The sequence below is a fragment of the Rhinolophus sinicus genome, linkage group LG04 (assembly GCF_036562045.2).
Source record: "Rhinolophus sinicus isolate RSC01 linkage group LG04, ASM3656204v1, whole genome shotgun sequence".
In the NCBI taxonomy this organism is placed as follows: domain Eukaryota; kingdom Metazoa; phylum Chordata; class Mammalia; order Chiroptera; family Rhinolophidae; genus Rhinolophus; species Rhinolophus sinicus.
The window spans coordinates 127,374,583-127,397,181 of record NC_133754.1 but is presented as its reverse complement, the minus strand read 5'-3'; the positions used below and the strand labels follow the sequence as shown (position 1 = coordinate 127,397,181).

Genomic DNA, 22,599 nt, shown 5'->3' with positions numbered 1-22,599 from the left:
GTGCTTTTCATTAATTGTCCAAATTTTACTCTGCGTGGAAGTATATAGGACACTCGTTCCATAATACCTTCATCAAAATAAATATTATTTAAAAATTTTTTGCCAATTTAGTGAAATTAGAATGATTTATTTTAACTCAATTTCTAGTGGTACTTGTTTTTTTCATATACATACTTATATAACTTCAGTGAGGTCATATTCTTTGTACATTTTCCTATGGGGTCTTAGTTTTTGCTTTGAAAATTGTTCTTAAAATAGCTAACATTCATCTTGAGTAGTTTATGATAGATAAAACTTTTTGAGTAAATTATCAGTATAAAATACTTTGAGAAAAATTAATATTTCAGAGTCTGCAATAACCAAGCAGAATAACCATTTCCAAAGTATTAAAAGAGATTTAGAAACATTTAAAAGTTCATATTTGGTCATTTACAGAATGCAAAATATTAAACAAATGGAAACTAAATGAGAGGGAATGCTTTGATTACATGAGACATTACATTACATCAATGCTTCAAAGAATCTAACTGAAAATTTGATGACAATTTATGTTCAATGAAATGGAAGAAATTACAAGTGGTAATTACTTTGGGGTTGATTTTTTCACTTAACTTCTTAGGTATTTTAATTGTATTCATGGAAATAACTAGAGTTTTTTGTTTGTTTGTTTGTTTGTTTGTTTTTTGTTTTTTAAATATTACCCAGTGTAGATCTCTCAGTGTTTACCTGTATTTAAAAGAATTTCATGATAAAATCTAGGTCTGAGAGCTCTATCATTTTTTGGCTGGCAAAATTCTTAAATAGAGATCGCTGAAGTGTAAGGTACACTCAGGTTAACAGTGCTTCCAAAAGGTGTGAGAGGTGTGCTGATGGATACTCAATCACTAGCTCTACCTCTCCTTCTGATTGTTTAATGCTTAAAGGTCAGAATCCACTCATAAGATAAGTGGATTGCACATATCAGCAGTTTTTCTTTAGGAAGATCTGTGAGCCCAAAAGGGCATAGCCAAAACTATGGAGTAGTTCTGAATTTATAGTCTTCTGAATCTAAGTTCTCTTTTCCAGGCCTAATGAGGCAGTCCCCTCTATTGCCCAGAGTTGGTTGTCTTAGAAGGCCAAAACCAGAAGGAGCACAGAATAATGTAGGATAGATCATGGATATTATGTTCTTTTCTTTAAACTATGTCTTTAAATAGTTAGCTATCGATCCAAGAAATAGGAGGAAACTATTTATTATGTTTAAATACACCAGATATGGAATGGGGAAGAAGGGCCCCAGAAAAGATCCTAAGTTAATGTACACGAGCATCATTAGTTTGGGGACACACACTGCGTGAAGGGAGTAAGTAATGTATCCCTCTTTGTGACTTTTCTCTGCCAGTGGCATTAAATGAAGAAATCTGCCAAGTGTCCCTGGTGTCAGGGAGGTGATTTAAGAATGCTGAGGAATGAGAAGTGTTCTCCACAGGAGTCCTGAGTCAGGGCCCTGTTCTTGGTTGAGCTGTGTCGCGCCCCCCGCCCTCCCCCCAAAAAAATTCTTTGGACGTCCTAATCTCCCAGCAACTCAGAATGTGACTTTATTTGGACATAGGTTCATTGCAGATATAATTAGCTAAATGTAGATGAGGTCATAGAGGAATAGAGCGGGTCGTTAATTCAACATGACTAGTGTCCTTGTAAAAGCAAAATTTAGACATAGATACACAGATTGCAGAACAACATGGGAAGACGGGGCAGAAATTGGGGCGCAGCATCTAGAAGCCAAGGAACACCCAGGGTCGCTGGCCATCACCAGAACCTAGGTGAGGGTCACAGAAGAGACCCTCCTTCCCAACCCTCAGAAGGAACCAGCTCTGCTGACACCTTGAGGTTGGACTTGTAGCCTCCAAAGCTGTGACAGAATGAGTTTCTGTTGTTTCAAGCCACCCAGTTTGTGGTCATTTGTTACAGCAGCCTTAGCAAATGGATACAGGCCTCAAATCTCTAGCCAAACTGCTTAATAGTTCTGTCTCAATTTATTTCTTGTAGAATAAAAATCATAATACCTGCCCATCGTGATGATCCAATGGCCCTCTGTAAGGGAAAGGTTTAAGGTTTGGCTGCCTGAGCCTTCTGGCCTTAGATGTCCATCCCTTCCCACTCCCAGCACTTACCACTGCAGCTTGGAGACTGATGGCTCTTAAACTTGAACATGCGTCAGAATCACCTGGAGAGCTTGTTAAGCCACAGATGGTATGGCCTTCCCCCAGAGTCGTTTGTCTGGTAGGTCAAGGGTGGGACCTCGATAATTTGCTGATCTAACTAGTTCCCAGGTGATGCTATGCCGCTGATCTGGGGATCACTGAGCACCATGGGGTTAGACATTTGGGGAAGATTTCTAGGGGAGAGTAAACGCGTTAGCCTTAGAGGGAGTCCAGAAGGGTCAACTTCTCTACACGGCAAACTTCCTGTACCTTTACCTTGAGAGAAAATTGGTATTTTTGAGAAGGTGGACTATTAGTGTTAACTTAAGTGTTTGAAATGCTGTCTGAAAATAGTCCTTTATATTTGACTTGTCACTGAAGTCAGATTTATGTATGTGGACTAGGGAAAATAAAAGGTGTGCGCTTTCAATAAAACCACTGACAATTTCTTAAAAGGCAGAAAAAACAAACAAAAAAAAAGGACCCCAAGCAATCAATGACAAGTGAGCTATTTAAATGTATATAAATTGCCTATCCTTTTATCCCTTTAAAAGTGTATTTTGTGTTATTAAAGCATAGTACAGTAGAATATATATAATTTTTCGTATATAAAGCTGACACTAACAGAATACTGGAAGGTTGTGCTCTGCATTCTTAGTGTTGTTGACAGGTTTTTTCTGAACTAAATTATCATTCCTTTCTTACCTGAACTTTTCTGTAATTAAAATAATACACCGGAGATGACAGAGTAGAATGCATACTGTGACTAAGGAATAGCTTTTCTCTGCCTGGCTAACTAGCTACTAAAATAGAACTTGGCTCCTAACACATGCTTTAACAAGCTGACTAGCCAGATGCTAAGTTCAGGGTTAACAACATTCCTTCAGAATCTCTCATCATAATATCCATCCAGGAATAGAATAAATAAGCTAATAGAATACATCAGCTAAGCATGTACCCTTAATTAAGGTTGTTCTCATTCCAGGAGTGGGCACTGCTGTCTCAGAGTCCAGTTGCTTGGCATTTATTTATTTGTTCAGCTGCCAATTCCCAGGGGCTTAGGAAATTCCAGCCCTGACACATACTAATCAAATAAATGGAAGGTTTGATTTGTAAATCAGAATGTCAATGTCTTACAGGGAGAATTGACATTTGCTAAAGGACTATATTCCTCGTCACTCAATCTGTCCACCCTTGTCTGAGAAGGGAGCCTAATGCAGTGCTTAGCAGGAACTGCAGTTGCCTAAAGTGCTGTATTTGAATTGCTAGATTCCAACAAGAAATGGAACTAAGATTAGATTATTATTGCAAGGGGTTGGGGGGTGGAGGGATATATCATTTAGAGTTTGTTAATTGCAAGTAACACTAATCTGGGGGGGGGTCACTTTGTAAAATATATAAATCTCTTACCACTACGCTATACACCTGAAAGTAATATAAAATAATATTGAATGTCAACTGTAATTGAGAAAAAAGTAGTAACGGAAAGCAACACTAGCTGCATGAACAAAGGGGATTTATGGGGTGGTCATCAGGGACTCTCAGAATTGACAGGAACCTGGAGATCCAGTCTTGGATACAGCTAGGGAGCAGCAAGGGAGGGAGTAGCACCACTGAAAAGCCTGCTCAGACAGAGAAAAGGTCAGCTACCGTGTTTCCCCAAAAATAAGACCTAGCCGGACAATCAGCTCTAATGTGTCTTTTGGAGCAAAAGATAATATTAGACCCGGTTTTATTTTACTATACTATAAGACCCGGTCAATATAATATAATATAATATAATATAATATAATATAATATAATATAATATAATATAATACCAGGTCTTATATTAATTTTTGCTCCAAAAGACGCATTAGAGCTGATTGCCTGGCTAGGTCTTATTTTGGGGGAAATACGGTAGTTCCAGGCTTTCTGGACCTCTGCTGCATCTAGCTTTTAAAATTTCACCAAGCTTTTAAAATTTCAATTAGCCTGTATCAGTGGGTGTTTATATTATCTGCTAAGAGTTGTAAAAGTACAGGAAAGACCCTACACTCAAAGAGTTAAGAATCTACTACTAATTTTATATATATATATATATATATATATATATATATATATATAATAAGAAATATATTACACACCAGGGGCACCAAAAATATGTATACACATACATATGAGTTGTATTCATGTTTTGGTATCAGTATATATTACAATTTTAATAGTTTTTTCCTTTCTTAAAATGTGTATACATATTTTGGTTCAATCTATCTGTCTGTCTGTCTGTCTGTCTGTCTGTCTATCTACCTACCTATCTTAGACCACCTTCGACCAAGTTCATGGTACAGGTGCACAATCGGGGCTTTGGGATTCCACAAATGAAGACAGAACATGGGGTTAGAAAGTTGGAGAAAGACTTCAAAGGAGAGGCCTGGAGATGGGCATGGGAGGTGGCAGGATTTTGCTGGGGAAGGCGGAAGCTTTTCAAACTGGGATGTAAATCATGAAAGGGGCCCGGATGTATGAGCCTAACATGAGTCGCCCACTTGAGTAAGTCCCATTCCCGTTCTCCTCTTCTGTGATTGGGTTCATAGGTTTAGCTAAATGAAGTTTCTACAGGGAGAGACCCTGTTCTTTGGAGGAAGAGGGCTATGTGGGAGAGAAGGAAAGGTGGGGGCTGAGGGGTACAGAGAGAAAGACCCACACATTCTACCTCTAAGAGACAAAAGAATGTGTGCTTCTCTCTTTGTAGTTGTTGTGGGGTGAGTGGTAGGTGACAAACCTGGAGGCAAGGAAATAACTGTAGTCTTTCCTTTGATTTTCCATCTCTAGGAAAGGGCTTGTGAGCCCTGTCCATGCTGCGTGGGGGCCCAAGGCTCCTGGCAGCATCGAAAGGCACCAAATCTTATGTGAAGTGCTAGTCACACCAGAACACCTGTCTGGGTCCTGCACAAGCCATGCTTTCATACAGGGATGGTGGGTGAAGGCTTTTAAACACCAGACCCAGTGTGGCAAGAATATGGCATCAGTGACAGTGATAAATTGTTCAATCTTTCATTCATTCCTTCCCATCTGTGTGCATTAACACAGACTGGAGACTCTGCTCTGAATTGAGGCTAGAAGTGGAAGTAGAAATAACAATGAATAAGACACTTCCTTTCATTGCTTCTGTTTTCTCATCTGTAAAACACAAAATTGGGATTTAATGCCTTTGCTTTGCTGTGTTTCTTGCATTTAATGAGCTTACACATAGTCAGGCGTAGTTTGCCCTGGGGTGGGCCAGAGGAGAGGTGTCAGGGGCTGAAGGACAAAAAGATGAGAGCTGGTGCTTGTTGTCTGTGTCCTTGGAGAAGTCCTCTGAAAGGTGCCAGGGATGCAGTGGTTCTGTGCAAACTACAGGTCTGGTATTTGCCAGAAGCTTTCTTATAATGCAAGGAGCAATAGTGCATGAACGATGTGATGGAATTATTGCTGACTATGAATTTTCTGCCCAATTTGTGAGGTGGTGCTGTGTGGGGGTTTTATCTAATTGGAACTTTAAAAGCAGATCTAGGTTTATTTACCATTTTACATTGATTTGATCTCAAGAGAGGAGAGGGCAGCATGTTGAATTGTAACCACCTCTTACAAAACAAAGTTCTGACTCACTGACCTTAGATTCCCCTTTCCCTATATTGTGCTGCCGCAATTCTCCATAGAGCCTCTGTCACAGCTTCTGTGCAACCAAAGAGGGCACTCATGTTTGAAAAATTTTCAGTCTAGTGCATTCATCCCTCTGTATTCAAGTCACAGTAACTGTCTACAGGAAGCATTTTCTGAATGACTGGCCTGGAAACCGCTTGGGGTTCAAGGTCCAGTCCATACTTGTCTTGGCATCTCACCTTACCACCTCCAAAACCTCCTACCATGATTCCTGCTAGTAGGAGGAACTCAACAAATCTCCTTCAAGGGTAACATCTTGAATATCTTTATAGGTATAAATTATGGCTTCAGTAGAAATGCAGGATTTACATGAGACCTAGAGGATACCTGGGAGAATTAACCATGGTTTCAAAAGGATTTAAAATTCCTTAGATAGTTCTTCCTCCCAAGGTAGTTTCTTTGATGTATAGCAGGATGAGCCTTCTAAGTTGGTGGATGAAGAACCAAGAAAAGATAGAGACTTGCTTTTGTTTAATTTAGGGTTAAGTATTCAAAGTTCCAAGGAAACTCTAGGTCCTCATTTCACACCTTTCACAGTTAGGGACCAGAGCTCAGGAATCCCAGGCCGTCCAACTTTGTAGATTAGTTGCCCTCTCTCTTAGCAGTTTCAATCAAGGCCCATACGTCTATGAACATGTTCCATTTTTCAGATCAGAGACCAGTTAGGAAAAATTAACTATAAAAAACCTTTTCTATTATATAATTAATGGGAAAACATTTTAAAAATTGAGAGAATAGAGAAAAAAAGTTCAGTCCGAAAAGCTCTACTAAGATCCGCTGGTTTGCAAAGTGTGGTCCCCAGACCAGAGCGCTAGCATCATCTGGGGACTTGTCAGAAATGCACAGTCTTGGCCCCCACCCAGACCTAGTGAATCAGAAACCAGGGATGTGGCTCAGCAATTTGTGCTTTAAAAGTCCTGCAAGGGATTCTGAGGCACCCTGAAGTTTGAGAACTGCTCCAGCAGCATGACTATTATTACCATTTTATGGTAGCCTTTTCGTGTGTTGTGTTAGGCATATGCTGGCTTCACCAAACTGTTAGAGTACAAAAGCAGTCGTTGTGACACTAAGCCCCAAATCTTCCCAGCCTAGAGCCCCACCTACTCATGCATTAAGTCCAAAGTCTTGCAGTTTCCTAAGGTCAGGAAGCTGCGAATCACCATGGTGATCACCATAGGTGTAAGTGTGCCCTGGGCATACCACCTCCTGGGTCCTCTGTCAGGTCACTTTAATGGTTCATCCTAGACTTTGATGGGTCAGTAGCCCCACCTATCTATAGGCAGGACTGTCATCTTTCCCTGTCAAATGCTTTTCTGAGACACTGATTGCCCCTTGCCCGACATGCCTTTAGAATGGAAAAGCTCACACTTCCCCCTCCCTAGCTGGTAAGGAAAATGCAGGGTAAGAGTTGGGGCATGGAGTCACCATTCCCTCTGACCCTCCGGCCCAGGGGCGAGTCTGCCCACTGCTTCAGGGAAACTGCAACAAAAGAGAAGACACCTCCTCCAACTTCAGTGATGCTTTTTGTAAGAATAAAATGGACACCTTACTTCATGGACATCTGATGACAAAAAGTAAAATACATGTGGGCAATGGCAAGAACTGGAAAATGTTTCTTCATCTTTTGGGCGATGGGAAAGCACGTTCTGTCTATGCATCAGTCAGGCGGGGCCAGTTCTGCCACAGTAAGAACTCCAGACTCCGTGGATTAAAATTACTCAGGTTTATGTCTCACTCATACTGAACATCTGTTGGACATCAACTGGGGACTTTGCTCTACTTCCTCTTCACAGTGGATTCTGTTTGACAGACCACAACTATTTAGAATATTGTTGCAGAGTGAAAAGAGAGCTTTGTAACATCTCATCCCAATAATTAAACTCTCTGCCAAGAAGTGACAGTCACTTTTCTTCCTAACTCACTAATGAAAGCTTGTCACAGTGCCTCCATTTAACCACAAAATATGTGGAAAGTGCAGTTCTACCATGTATGTATCTGGAAGGTACACGGACATCAGTAATGACAACCACGTTGGACATTTGCTGCTTTTGTCTGATTCTCTCTGGAGACTGGGTCACAAGTCTGTGTGCTCTTACTTCTCTGTTATCGACCACTATCTGCTCGACTCTTCTTTTAGGTGTTTGAGTTCACATTATCCAGGACTATGATTGGTAGCTCAGCCGATGGTCAGGACCCCCTTGTATCACGTGTTTACCCTGTGCCCAAGCAGCTTGGCTAGAAGGGTGGAGGTGGGTCTATGGTTCCTTGCAGGCAGCAGGGGTTGTGGAGGCAAGGTATTCCTAGCACCCCTTCTGCCATGCTGTTTCCTTATTTATCCTTGGCAATGTCTCTCATCTTGGCTTCTGTCACTCCTACTTCTCCCCCTTATAACTTTGGTCCCTACGTGGGGACAGCATTCAAGTTCTTTCCTATGTGCTCCTCAGTCCTAGAAAAACCAGAGGAAGTGGCCAATTACCAGAACATAGAAGACAGGTAGTGCTGCTCTGCTACTAACTACTTTAAATTCTACCAAAGTTTCCCTTTAGCCTAGCCATAGATACTTTGTTACATATGTAGTATTTGTACAGCTTAGTAGCATCATGCTTTTTCACATTATATAATGTTTATTTTAGATTGATAATCTGAAATCTACTATCATAAGTGAAAGCCAAGTTGATATTCGATCTCTTCCATATCTGTAACCAGGATTAAGTGCTATTACTATAGTAATAGCCCACTTCAATTTTATTTATCCCACCAACTTTAAAGTTTTTACAATTTTTTGTTATTTTTAAATTGTTAAGTTGTATCAGACCAAACAACAACAACAAAAAACCACACACAAAAAAGAAAGGGAGTCGGTGGTGGTATTTCCTAATGTTATGTAGGTTTAAGGGATATTGAAACGAGGGCAAAGAAATGTTTTCTGTAACCAGCCAAGCAGGGGCAAGTCAGAGAAAGAGCAATGACTTATTCATTACCCCAGATAGAACGCCACTCCTTCTTTCTAGGCTGCAGAGAGGGCCGGGTCAAAGGGCAGGCAACGCCGCCCCAGCCACCTGGAAGCCAAGCAAGTCACCTGAGTCGTGCCCAGTGCCTGGGCTACCAAGCTGCAGGGACCCATCCTCAGTCGGTTGGGGAACGCACGACACTCCCGGGGCAGGAGAACGCCCTGGGCCCGCCTCCAACTGGCGCCCCTGGGAGCCGCGGAGCCAGATCCGCTTGTCCGACGCCCGTGCCCAGGTAGCCGGTGCCAAGGCACCTGCCTGCGGCCCAACGCCCGGGGCGGGGCTTCCCGCGTCCCCTTTAAGAGGCCGCATCACCCGCCCCTGACGTCAGGGTGTCTCTCCGCACCAGCCCGCGTCCCGCGCCGCTCCGCGCCCCCGCGCCCACAGCCCCGGCGGCGGCACGACGAGCGGCGGCCCGGCCAGCGCGCCGCCCGGCTTGGCCCTCCTGTCCCGCTCCGCTGCCGCTTCCTTCGAGCACCAGCCGTCGCCCGCCTCTGCGCGTCCTCCCGCACCATGTCGGTGGCCGGACTCAAGAAGCAATTCCATAAAGCCACTCAGGTAAGGCGCGTGACAGGTGCGCCGCGGGGCGGTCCCGGGCGGAGCTGCGAGGGGCTCGCGCTCCGCGCTGGCAGCTGGCGGGGAGCGTGGGGACCCTGCCGGCGCCGAGCCCGCCCGGCCGCGCCCCGCAGCGCCCGCCTCGGCATCCCCGGCTGGAAACCCGCCCCTCGGCTTCCCACCCCCGGCTCAGTGCGGCTTGGCGGGCGCCCGCGGGTCCCCGGCGTCCCACCTACAGGCTCCCCGCGCGCCGCCTCCGCACCTCCCGGCGCAGTCGCTACAGGGAGGAGACCCAGGCTTGCGGGTGTCGGGGCGGCGTGGCGGGAGATTATGTAAAGTCGCCTCTTTCCCCCGTGACCTTGCGGTGTCGGTGCGCCGGGCTGTCCCGGGATGTGCTGGCGCGAGCGGTGGCCCGCACTGGAGGAGGCTGCGGCGATGTCCGCGGCTTGAGCTTTCCCCCTGTGATCTCTGAATCCCTACTTCCATGGTCCTCCGCAGGCTCAGAGGAATGGGAGGATGGGGCTTCCTCTGGAAAGCTCAGGCATTAACTTTTCCTCAGGGAACTCCGTGGTCAAATCGCTTTGAGGTCGAAGCTTGACCAGCAGTCTGCATGTCTTAAAAAATGTCCATATATATCACATTGTGTGCTCACCACACAGAGTCAGTTTTCTTTCCATCACCATATATGACATATGTAGATGATGTATTACAGAATTATACACCTGAAATCTATGTAACTTTACTAACAATTGTCACCCGAGTAAACTTAAAAAAAAAAATTCCAAAGGGTGTTGCAGCCTTAACATAACCAATTTTTAAAATCTTTAAAATTTTAGTTTTAGTGAGCTTTTCACATTTTGGATATGGCTGTCTTTCTCTATGGGGTTAATAAGCTGTGATTAAAATAAAATTTATTAATTGAGATTCTAATAATTTAAATCTCATTGGGCTTGGTTGAAGAGTTTTATGTAGGGAAAATAAGTTAATATTTAGAATGTGACCTATTTCTTATATAATGAATACGGTTACTATGTTTTTTCTTTTTATTTTTCTGAAACAGTTCGAGTTTAAGGGATCTTTAACCTAAGGGCTTTGTTGATTTCTTTAGCTATTTCTCATAATTTAGTCTTAAGTATTTTTTTTTCATAGATTAGTCTTAATATTGAGCTTTCTCATAATTCCTCAGAAGTAGTGAGGTTTTTCCCAGGCTACTACAGTAACAGTCCTATTATAAACCACATCCAGGAAGGTAAGGGTTGTGTTTTACAGAATCTTGGTTAAGTTACGGTGACAGATGCAGCATGAAATTCATCTGGCACCCACGCTATCTCTGTCACCACAGACTTGCCTTTATAGAACCAGTTATTTCTGTCGATTTAGGAAATAGAAGACATTAAGACAGTTGCAGTAAAAAATTCCCATCAATGCAATCATCTTTGCTTTTCAAATTAGATCTTTCTGAAACCTCTCTGCCAGAAATGTTTGTAAATATAAATGTATTGTTGGTGTAATTTGGAAGGTCTTTCATAACTTTATACCCAGATTCCTTCAGGTTTAGAGAACCAGCGTATGCGCTGCCCATAAATTCTCAGGCAGGACGTCTTTGAGGTCACAAACCATTTTTGTTTCGGGTACTTGTCACTCCTGTAAAACAGACCTCAGCGTTGAATTTGCCAATACCACATCCTTCCTTCACGCTGATTCTCAGGACTTTCTTTGGAGATCTTAGTGTTGTCCTCAATGGCAGTCAGGAACCTTGTCTTTAGAGTTGGAAAGGCTAAGACTTGACCCCTCATCTGCTGTCTGTGACCTTGAGCAAGTTATTTAACTTCTGAATCTGTCCTTCGTAAAATGATGTAATTACCTATTTCTTAGAGTTGATGGGAACATAAATGAGTTTGTAGAACACATACAGAAAGTGTGCAATGAATGCTATTAACATTAAGGATACTTTTATTAGGATAAAATACTGTTCCTTCCATTGGTAATGAGACATGAGGAAATTATAGAATTTTTAGCTTTGCTACTTTAACAGAAATAATCAGAAGACTCCATTTCAGGTAAATCTTGAAATTATATGTAGCTCTTATAATATTCTGAATACAGAATTGGAATTGTGATGTGAAATAACTTCTTAGATCATTGGAGGAGGCCTGCTTGTGATAAGATTAGTACTTATCACACTGAATCTAGATGCAGAATCACTGCATCTTTTTCTTCTTTTTACTGAAAAGTCTTTCATTTTAAAGGTGAGACAACGCACAATCGCTTATCCCTTGCTTAGTATAGCACAGTCTTAGAAAGCCCAGGGCAAAGGTTATTCTTCCTGTGCATGTATGTGTATTTCGAAGGGCGTGTAAAGCCAGTACTAATATTTGCGTGTGACAAAGACATTAGGGGACATAGCCATAGTTCACTTTTTAATTCATTTCCCCCATGTAGCTCACGAACCTGATCTTATCTGCAGAGGAAGCTGTAGAACTAGAATTATTTCCTTTTGAGAACAGATATGCTGGATTAGGTAGCCTGTGTTTCAAAGTGGAAGACCTCTCTTCCTCTCTTCATAGAAACAAGCATTTCTCCTGTGTCTATGAAATTGAGTTTTTGCTTATGTTAATGAGGAATGATATTGGTATCAATAAAGCAGTATAACTTTAGTGTTTGCCCACTGATTTGAAATCTCTGATATGTATCACAACTGTTTTCTTGGTTTAGAACTGATTATTTCTACCTTGTTGCTGACAGCTGTTTTCAATAGCTCAGCTATTTGGAGGTGAAAAAAATGCTTTTGCCTAATAAAATACTAATACTAGAGTGGAAAAGCCTTCTAGCTTAAGAATATAGTAACATAGCAAAAATCAATCATCTTTGTACTTTATTGCTCAAAAAGATATAATTTGCCATGCAATTAGAATAAGTAAAATGCTTTTTTTTCCTGCAAAATAGGGCAAATGAGCATGTATCATTCTACTTTTAGTGAGTTTTATTATTGAGATTTTAGCAAGAGTCATGTCATTTTTTTTTTCACTTGTTGGTTTCAGCTGGCAGAAGATTAGGTAAAAATATCCGTTTGGTTCAAATGTGTGTGTGTGTGTGTGTGTGTGTGTGTGTATTTTCTACTTTATCAAGCATTTGATGTGGATATAACTTGCTTCATAGTAACATGTGAAAGTATTAAAGAATAAAATTTATTAGGTCATTGTATTGGTTTGCTAGAGCTGCTATAACAAAATATCATAAACTGAGTTCTTTGAACAACAGAAATTATTGTCGCACACTTCTGCAGACTTGAAATCTGAGGTCAAGGTGTCAGTAGGGCCAGGCTCCCCCTGAAGGCATTAGGCAAGAATATGCTCCAGGCCTCTCTCCCAACTTCTGATGGTCTGTTGGCAATCTTTGCCCTTTCATGGCGTGTGCAGCATATCACTTTTCGTTGCACTTCACTTTGTTGAGCTTCACAGATGTTGTGTTTTTTACAAATTGAAGGTAAGACTCTCCACCAGCAAAAATACTACTCTTTGGTTTATTGTGATCCTTGCTTTATTGTGGTGGTTTGGAACGGAACTTATAATATCTCTGAAGACATCACCCAGGTCTCACCTAGAGTTCTCCCTATCTGTCTATTTGTGTTCAAATTTTCCCTTTTTGTGTGGACACCAGTCATATTGGATTGGGGCCCTACTCCAATAGGACCGTATCTTAAGTAATTAAATCTGTAATGACCCTCTTTCCAAATAAAGTCACATTAAGGTATTAGAGGACATGACATGAACATCAGAATTTGGGGGGTGTGTGTCGTAATTCAACCTATAACAGTCGTTATTTGTATAAAAGGATCACCACCACTATCTTCTAAATAGTGTATTTGAGTCAACATTTGAAAGGACATTCAGTCTGCAAATAATAACTTTCTGTTGTATTACATGAGATATGCATCTATCAGTGAGTCTGGTTGGGCTATATACCTATTATAGACTATATCTTCTGGTTTTTTTGAAATGATGAAACTCATATTTGGTTAGGCTGTATATTATGATATAGTCTGGTATATGATTATCGTCGCACTCAAATTCTCCAACTGGAAAAATTTAATTACATTGGTGTTCTATGCCTTTCTGTTCTAATTTCTTCATACTGTCATCATATTTAAAATGCTGTGTTACATATAGATACTTTGCTTTGGAGACTGTTACATAAATTTGTTTACGCATTTGTTGATTTGGTGAAACTTAAAACTTGTTACGGTATTTAATGAAATACTAAGTAATTAGTTATGACTATCTGAGTGAGGTTCTCAATTTCTTCATTGCCTGCTCTAAGTTTTCTGCTGCCTTCAAAGTCTCAAATAGGGCTTATTGGTTGGCATAGGGTTCTTATACCTGTGCCCTTTGTCAGGTTCTTAGCTGGCATCCGTAACAGGCTGGAGGGCCTATGTATTTTCTAAGGTTCTATGTCTCATTTTATATGTGCATTTTTTTCTGAGGGAAGGTGTCCTTAGCCTCTCACCAGCTTCTTAAAGAAATTCCTCACTCTTACCCCTCCTCCTCTAAGTAAAAATACACTGTAAGAAATTGATCATGTTATCAGAAGAGAATGGGGTGATTCTTATAGTAATGGTCACTCCATACATTCTGTGATTGGGATTTAGAGCATCTGATTAAAATGCTGCTTCCTCTGAACTAATTTTAGGGGCAATCAAATATTTAAAAAGCAAACAAACAAACAAACAAACAAACAAGAAACCTGCCCAGAGGTGTCAGGATTGAGTGAGATGATGTCTGTGAGAGTGCCGTGCTTGCACAATAAGGGTAACTTGAAACATGTTTAAAAAACATTAATGAACTGTAACTACTGCTGCACTTGGCTAATGGGCACGTAAGGTGTTTGAAATGAATGTGGCAACTGAAAAAGATTTCCCTTGAGACTGAGATTCTTCTTGATCAAAGTTTTTGTTGTTGACACAGTTATATATTTGCAAGCTTCCCCCCCACGGTGATTCTTTAACGTTTTAGATTGAGTTTATATACATTTTGGTTTCAATCTCTTGGAAAATTTTAAAGTATCTCCAAAATTATTTAGAAATATCCTTGGAAATGGCAAGACTTGGTTGCAGAAAATGGTGACTATTTTAAGGAGAAATGATATGTGTGTGTGTGGGGGGGCGGTTATGCTTGCAGAGCAGATTCCATTCTCTTGTGCTGCATACAGATTTCTGGGTCATCAGGCAACCTGAGGGCTTCTTTCAGTGTGGGTAGCTTGAGGAAGCATGGAAGAAGGGCAAGACCCATGGACAGGTTTTCCCCACTGTATGAAAAGTAGAGCATTCCTACGAAACTTTTCATAGGCAGAAATGGCGTAAAGCAAAGAAGCAATTACCATTAATTTATATGGAAAATTGTTTGAGGGTTCCCAAACCCAAAATTCAGTGCATGCACAATGTCTTTATTTTGTTTACCGTGATCAAAATGCTTAATTATGTCCAGTTTTATGCTAAGCATAACACCCTTATGAGCTCTCTTAGGCTTTTCTGATACCTTAGGACACATTTGCTAACAGAAGCACCAAATAAACCAAGATAAAACACAGATGCTCCCAGACATAGTTCAATGCTCTGGCAGCTTGATGCTGAGATGCTGGGGAAGGAGCTTGGCGGGGCCGCTCTTGCTACTGGGGGTGCGTGCTCCCTCTATAACAGCTACTACCAAACAAACTCTGAATGTTATTTTTGCGTTTTGCCTTTTTTCATAAAAGGGAAAATCCTCTTGGGATTTCTTATGGTGAGCGCAAACAGGTACTAACGTAAGTCTTTTGTAAAAGCCAGTGGGGTAACATGAATTTTCGAAAAGCAGGTGACACCTGTAGTGAGAATTAGGTGATGTGGAACTCAAAAACAGCTCCAGGCTTTCCTAAGGATGAACAGTCCTTCAGAGGTTAAGGCCAGATGGGCAAGATACTGGGGGGAGGGGGCGGGGAATGAGGCATGACATCAAAGGATTTCCTTGACTTTGTTTTTTTCCCCCCTTTCTGTTCTTTTACTTCTTTGTACGCTTGTTCTGTCTTCTTTCATGTGATGCTTAGTTGGGTGCAGACAAAATAGGGGACACAGAGATGCCGGAAAACAGAGTTTATTATATTCACAGGTACTGGAAACACAGAGTCCTTGCACACCAAGAGCGGACACATGGAGGGAAAGTCAAGGAGTGGGCTCAGCCAAGCAGGGGGGGAGCTGAGAGGGCGTGAAGACCTTGGACATGTGCCTCCGTTGGCGACCATGGTGGGTACACAAGAGAAGGCAAAGCATGGAGAAGATTTCCTTGGTGCATTTGAACACTATTAGGTCATGGTCAGGGGTGGAGAGAGACGGGAACTTGTGATGGGCCCACCTTATCGCTCTGGCGTACTCGTTGACCTGGGTGGTGTGCTCACAGCTTGTATGTGTGGGGATGTTGAGGTTGCAGGTAACAAAATATGAAGTTTTAAAATTTTACAGTACAACTTGTCTCAATTTGGGGGTTTAGATTTTTCCCTAATCACTTTGGAGCCCAAATGTTTAAAACTGATTTCTGTGATGTATAATGGGAATAAAGAGGAAGAAGAGCACTGTAGCTCTACCTACTGAAATGTCTTCATTGTGAGACCCTGTCATGTGTGCTTGCGGGCTGTCAACAGAATATTTTGAGATGGTCCTAGCATCAGCTGAGACTGACGCTGCAGGAAGTGACTTTACTGTGTATGACAATTTCACATTTAGTCCAACTAAATTCAGAATACGATGTTCTAGTTGCTTTACCCTATGCCCTCAGGGGTCAAACTGTATGTGGTATGGATAACTATGGAGAAGCTGTCTGTAATTTTTGAGAGGACCCACCACCTAGTTCCTAGGAGGTTTGCTTAGACGCTTAGGTCTCTGAAGGACTACTAGGTAGTATTTCCTAACTTCTTCTGAATTATGATATCTCAGAGATCTATGTCTTTTCCATAGGGAAAAAAAGTGATGGTTGCTAGATGGGAGGGGGTAGGGATGGGGGAGTAGGTGAAGGGATTAGAAAGTGTAATTAGTAGTTACAGTATAGTCACAGGCATGCGAAATACAGTATGGGGAATAAATTTAATAACATTGTAAAAAGGGTGGCTGGGTGGCTCAGTTGGTTAGAGCGCGAGCTCTCAACAACAAGGTTGCTGGTTCAATTCCCACATGGGGTAATGGGCTGCGCCCCCTGCAACTAAAGATTGAAAACGGCAACTGGACTTGGAGCTGGACTGCACCCTCCACAACTAGATGGAAGGACAATGACTCTGAGCTGATGGGCCCTGGAGAAACATACTGTTCCCCAATATTCCCCAATAAATTTATTAAAAAAAAAGTTGTAAAGATTATGTAGGGTGCCAGATGGGCACTAGACTTATCAGGGGGATCACTTCATAGACTGTATAGATGCCTGACCACTGCGCTATACACTTGAAGCTGAAGTAGAATAACATTGAATGTCAACTATATAGCCATATACCAGAAGCGATGTGTGACACAGAATATTGTTATGATAGAGGATGATTTACAGCACACTTTAAAACACACCTTCTCTCAACCAGAGCTCACATCAGACTGACTGCATCAAACAAGTCACACACTGTCACTAAGGTTTGATGCACCACTTCCTGTATTGAAGATCCCTGCCTTTCTGTTGGATGGCACTCGGCAGTAGTTTTCACCGTATTTTGTTGATCACAATGGAAAGGTTCCGTGTCACACATCACTTCTGGTACAGCAATTTCTGTCAAATGAAACATTATAGTGTGTCCTCATCCATCTTATTCACTGGATCTGGTGACTTCTGGCTCTTTTCCAAAATCAAAATGACCATGAAAGGTAAACGTTTTGAATCGATTCAGGACATTGAGGCAGCCACGACAGCTCAACTAAAGACACTCAGGAAAGAGGACTTCCAGAACTACTTCAGAAAGTGGCAAGAACAATGGGATAAGTGTGTTCGAAGCGAGGGGGAGTATTTTGAGGGGGATAAATGGCAATGTGTCTTCTACTGTAATATTTTTTTATTTATTTAAACATTCACCGTATATTTTGATCACACCTCATATCGTTCACAGTGAACTCTCCAATTTGGGAAAGGAAACAAAACAGGAATCATAGCACAGTTATTGTCTGTAACAGTGATGCCACCTGCCGGGTAAGCATTGTGAAGTCCCCAACCCCTACAGTAGAGGAAGTTCCTTGTTTTAACCTGGTTCTGCAATCTAGGAAGAACTCGTTTTTCCCTCTATTTGGCCAGAACTAAAGATGGTGTCAAGAAATGTGGCTTCTTTGGGAGATGCACAGCTTTTTAAAGTAAGCTTCCTGTTTATTTTAAATTGGGGTGTCATTTTATAGTCATGGGCTTTTAACTACTCATGGTTCATGGATAATTTGGACAATAAAATTCCTTCAAAAACATAGGAGACTTCTGATCTGTTTTCTTGTCAGTTCCACTTGCCAGTTACCACAATGGAAGTTCCTTTTTTTGATCTAGTTTTCAACGAGTTGGATTGGTTCTGTTGATCTGAACTTTGAAAGAGGGCCTAATACTTTGGTTTAAACCAAAAAGGCTTAATGGATCTCTGTTGCTCAAAACTCATTTCATGCTTATTTCCTGTCTGCTTCAGGGATCCGGGATGACTGGAATCACGCCATCTTTAACACCTGATTTTTAAGGTTTCCAAAGGGAAAGCGTGTATTGGAACAAGAATGGGAGAGTTTCATGGGCCAGGCTTTGAAGAGGATTGTGATCGTGATATGCAGAACGTGAAGACCCTCAATTACCCTCCCTTTTGTATAATCCGCTCCCCTTGAGTGTGAGTCAACCTATCACTATGAAAAGATGTGACTCCTGAGATTGTTACTTTGTATGACAAAAGGGAGATGATATGATTGGGCTTTAATGGAATCCCATGAATTCTTTAAAAGCTGAGCATTTTCTCTGACTGGAGCAGAAGGGAAAGTCAGAGAGAATGGAAGTAATAAGAAGGACGGGACATGTTATTGGTGATTAAAGATGAAGGGGGCCGTGTGGGAAGGAATGCACTCAGCCTCTAGGAGCAGAGTCTAGCTCTGTGTGGCAGCCAGGTAGGAAATGGAGACCCTAGACCCACAGCCTTAAGGAACTGGATTCTGCCAGCAACCTGGATGGAAAGGAGTTCTTCCCTACAGCCTGATGCTAGGAACCCGGTCTAGCTCACACCTTCATTTCTGCCTTGTGAGATCCTGAGGAGAGAACCTGGTCAAGCTGGCCCAGACTTCTGACCTGTAGAACTGTGAGCTAATAAATAGCTTTTGTTTTAAGCTGCTAAGTTTGTAATAATTTGTTATGCAACAGTAGAAAACTAATAGAAGGAACAATCACTTCTCTTTGTGTTCAGTTGGCTGTATCTTGTAACATGGCCAAACCATGGTACACACCTAAGTGCAATAATAGAAGAAGGAAGGAGGCTGGGAACTGTAGTTCAGCAGTGTACCCAGAATATAGAAGTAGGTGTTGGTAAGATGCTAGACAGCTTTGCTATCCCTGTGTCTATAACACTTTAATTTGTATGTACGTGTATGCTTATGAGTGTGTATATATATGTATACATACATAGACACATATACATATTTACAGAAGGTGCCAAAATATGTATACACATTTTGAGAAAGGAAAAAAACTATTAAAATTGTAATAATATATACCGATAAAAGATGAATACAAGTTACATTTGACTTCAGCAGTTACTGAGGTGCTCAAAGTGTTACCATTAGTGTCCAGACACTTCTGAATACGGCAAACTACTGCTTGAGCAACGCTGACCAAAGTGTCCACTTGTATACATTTTATGTCACCCCTGGTATATATATATATGTGTGTGTGTGTGTGTGTGTGTGTGTATGTGTGTGTATATATGTGTGTGTGTATATATATATATATATATACACACACACATATACATATACACACACACATAAATTTTAAGTGTAATTTGCTGAATCAATCTTGTCTTATTACATATGCTTCTATGTTCCATATGCCTTTTTAAAAATACATTTTGTATTTTACAGGGTGTTTTTCTCCTACAGTATTTAGACTGTTTGATCTTTAGATACTCATCTCTGGTGAAGCCCAAGGTTTTTTTTTGTTTTTCTTTTCTTTTTTCTTTTTTGTGGTCCCTGATCAATTTTAAACAGTGAAGCTGTTAACTACTTTCTGAGCAGCCTCTTAGCTGGGCGGGCTGGTAGTGCAGTGACAGCTTCGTTAACCTTAAAATGGAGAAACTGTAGAACTGTGAAGACATTTTTGACTTATTAGTCTCCAACAAGGCATCAGGGATTTTTACCGGTGAGAGTAGAGTGGTTGATTCTTCACCCTACATCTGTTTCTGTGGCCCTTATCTAGTATGGACACATCAGACAGCGACTTGGACTTGTTCTCTGAGTTGTTTTTAGGATCACAGACACGTGTAGCATGCATTGTGTGTTTGTCTGTCATGCATTAGCTCCATGCTCTTTGACATAATTCCCAGATCCAAAGCCCTGAATGGTTCTAGGTGCAACTGGTGGACAGTGTCAAACATGTTTTGGAAGAAATGAGTTCTGGCACCGTGAGATGTCCTGTAAGGACTTGGCGTCAGTTGAGCAGCTCAGCTAAGGAGAGAATAGGCAGACATGGTTCCATATCTGAGTGATGAAATGAGGGGAGGTGTCTTGCAGGAATTGAGTGCATGATGGTGGGGGTAAAACTTTTACCCTTTCTGCATTTATGGCTCACTGAAGTTCAGACCCTGGTGTGCTGCTTTATGTTGAGTGAATGCCGTGTACAGTGGCTTGCTGCCCATATTTATATTATTCATTAAACTGCTTAATTGACTACTGCTGGGCAAGAGGGACCTGCAAATCCAAGCCTGTTGCTGTGGCTGTCCTGTGCCATGTTTGTAGACTGACTGAAGGAAGTACTTCCTGGAGCTCCTCCTCATCCATGTCATCGTCAAGAGTGTACTCATGAAAGTTAATGTCCTGTTGTTCAGAGGTTTTAGTCTGCTTCTTATGCTCAGCCTTACACTTGAGTTCTCTCTCTTGTTCCACTTTTTAATTATGTAATAAACATTAAACTCTTTTGTGTTCGTTTCATCCACTACTCTCTGTGTATCTCTGGTCCCTTTGAAGCTCACAAATCCAGAGTCTAGGTTTTCCACTTTTTTTGGTCATTACCTTCACCTTAAACCTAGCCCATATTTTTCAGAGAGCTACTTAGAGTGTTCATCATCCATCTCACCTCTCAATTTCTTCATATAGACATGGAGAACTTCTTTTTCTTAGCTCCAACAGAAGATGGGAAAGCTTATCATTATTTAAAAATTTAAATTTTGTGATCATTAAAATGAATTTAATTCATTTTTTGCAAGCTCTTTGGGTTACTTTCTATGTCTCAAGATGTACACATTTAAACCATTTTCACCATGAACCATTTTATATGAAAGGAAAGCTTATCATAGAATCTCTTTATCAATGCATTTGTCTAAATTTGATGACTATTACTATACTTTTATAAGGCAATGAATTATGCTGATATCATGTGGTATGTATTAGCCTGCCCTTTGTGAGATCTAAATTCTTGGTCTGATGTCACTGTGTCTGCTGGTTGCTTTCACGAATGATTCAAGTGAGTTGAGGCAGTCAACTTCTGTAGATTCTTCCCGTATGGGTGTGATGGGGAAATTTGACTGTTCCCCCAAGTTGTCATTCAGTTTTATCTTCATGACTTTTGGCATTTGTATTCATCTTTAAATTACTGATTTGACTTTAATTGAAAAATAAGTCATATCATTTTCATAAGTGGAAAAATCACTATCACTTATTAATAGAAGTATAGGAAATTATCGTGCAAAAAAGCTAAGTCCTAGATACTCATGCTTGAGTAAACCTGTGAGCTTGAGGTCTATTCTGCTTTTGTTGAAACAGGAAATTAACAAATGTTAGAAAAGCAGTCAGTCCCCTAACAAAACACAGATTCTTTTTCTTCACTAAATCAGAACGATTGAAGGAAGAATAAAGCGAATGTTACCCTCATTGAGGGATTTAGTGTTATTGAGGAAACAATTCTGCACCAACTGTATTGTTCAAAACTTGTCCCATCCACAGTTTGACTATATAAATGGTCGACCACTTTCTCACCATCAAGGAATTGTCTGCCCAGGATAGGGGATATGATTATGTATCATAAAAGGAGTCATGTGTTTAGAACAGCACTGAGTAATCTTTATTATAAGATCTAAGTTCTTGGTCTGTGCTGCTTTATGTTCTGTGCCTAATGTTCAGAAGGGATGCAGAGGCCTACTTCAAGAGAAGCTCTTGGAATCATTTAGAAAACGGTGAGAGACTATCCGTCGTCAGGCTGTATCGAACATAATCAACAGGAGCCCAAGAGTAGAAGCTCAGAGACGTCAGATGTCTACTTTTCCCATTCTGAGGACTTGTGAGACCCCAGACAGGTCTCTGGTCACTTGATTTCAACCCCCTCTCTCTCCCCATTCCTAAGTTCCAAAGCTGAGGTAATGTGGTCTTCATATGAGTTTAAGTTCTGACATTTTATGCTTCTGGTCTTGTTCCCCTCTGATTCATATGAGTATTTAAGTGTAGCCATAGTCGTGTTTCTAAAGAGCAAATCTCATGTTGCTCCTCTGCTTAAACTCTTCAGTGGCTCCTATGGCTCCCAGCATAAAGCCCTTATTAGTCCTGTAAAGGAGTTTGGACTGCGATCTGAACCCCATTTACAGATTTAGTCTCATCTCTCACAGCTCTTTATATGTGTGATTATGTTTTCCATCCATACTGAGTATCTTTTACATTTTTCCTTTGTAGCACACAAGCTTACCAGCCTTAAATCCTTTGTACTATGCTGTCCTCTTTGTGGAAATTCCCTTTCCCTCTTTTCCACTTGATTCTTGACGAAACACTACTTGTAAGGTCTCAGCTTGATAATTTCTTAGGCAGATTTACTCTTCCCTTATTTGGTATGGGTCAAATGCCCTTCCATGTGCAATGAAAACGGCCCATAATACGTCTTTTAAATTTAGTGATGCTTGGCCCACTGTACTGCAAGCATCGGTTTCATTGTTGGTATTCCCTCGGGTGGGTATAAAGAAAGGGA

At 41.2% G+C, this 22,599-nt stretch overlaps 1 protein-coding gene across 5 annotated transcripts in view; it reads left to right on the top strand.

Annotated features, from left to right (window-relative positions):
- The first annotated feature begins 9,054 nt into the window (after positions 1 to 9,054).
- The window catches only part of SH3GL2 (SH3 domain containing GRB2 like 2, endophilin A1), a 190,792-nt gene continuing 177,247 nt past the window's right edge, over positions 9,055 to 22,599 (top strand). The window contains exon 1 of one of the 5 annotated variants that reach the window (XM_074330341.1): positions 9,055 to 9,433. Coding sequence is in view for 1 of the 5 variants with exons in the window: in XM_074330340.1 (XP_074186441.1) it covers positions 9,389 to 9,433 (45 nt within the window). In the remaining 4 variants the exon portion in view is untranslated. The remainder of the gene's footprint in view (positions 9,434 to 22,599) is intronic. The other 4 variants (XM_074330344.1, XM_074330342.1, XM_074330340.1 and 1 more) reach the window with 4 other exon arrangements.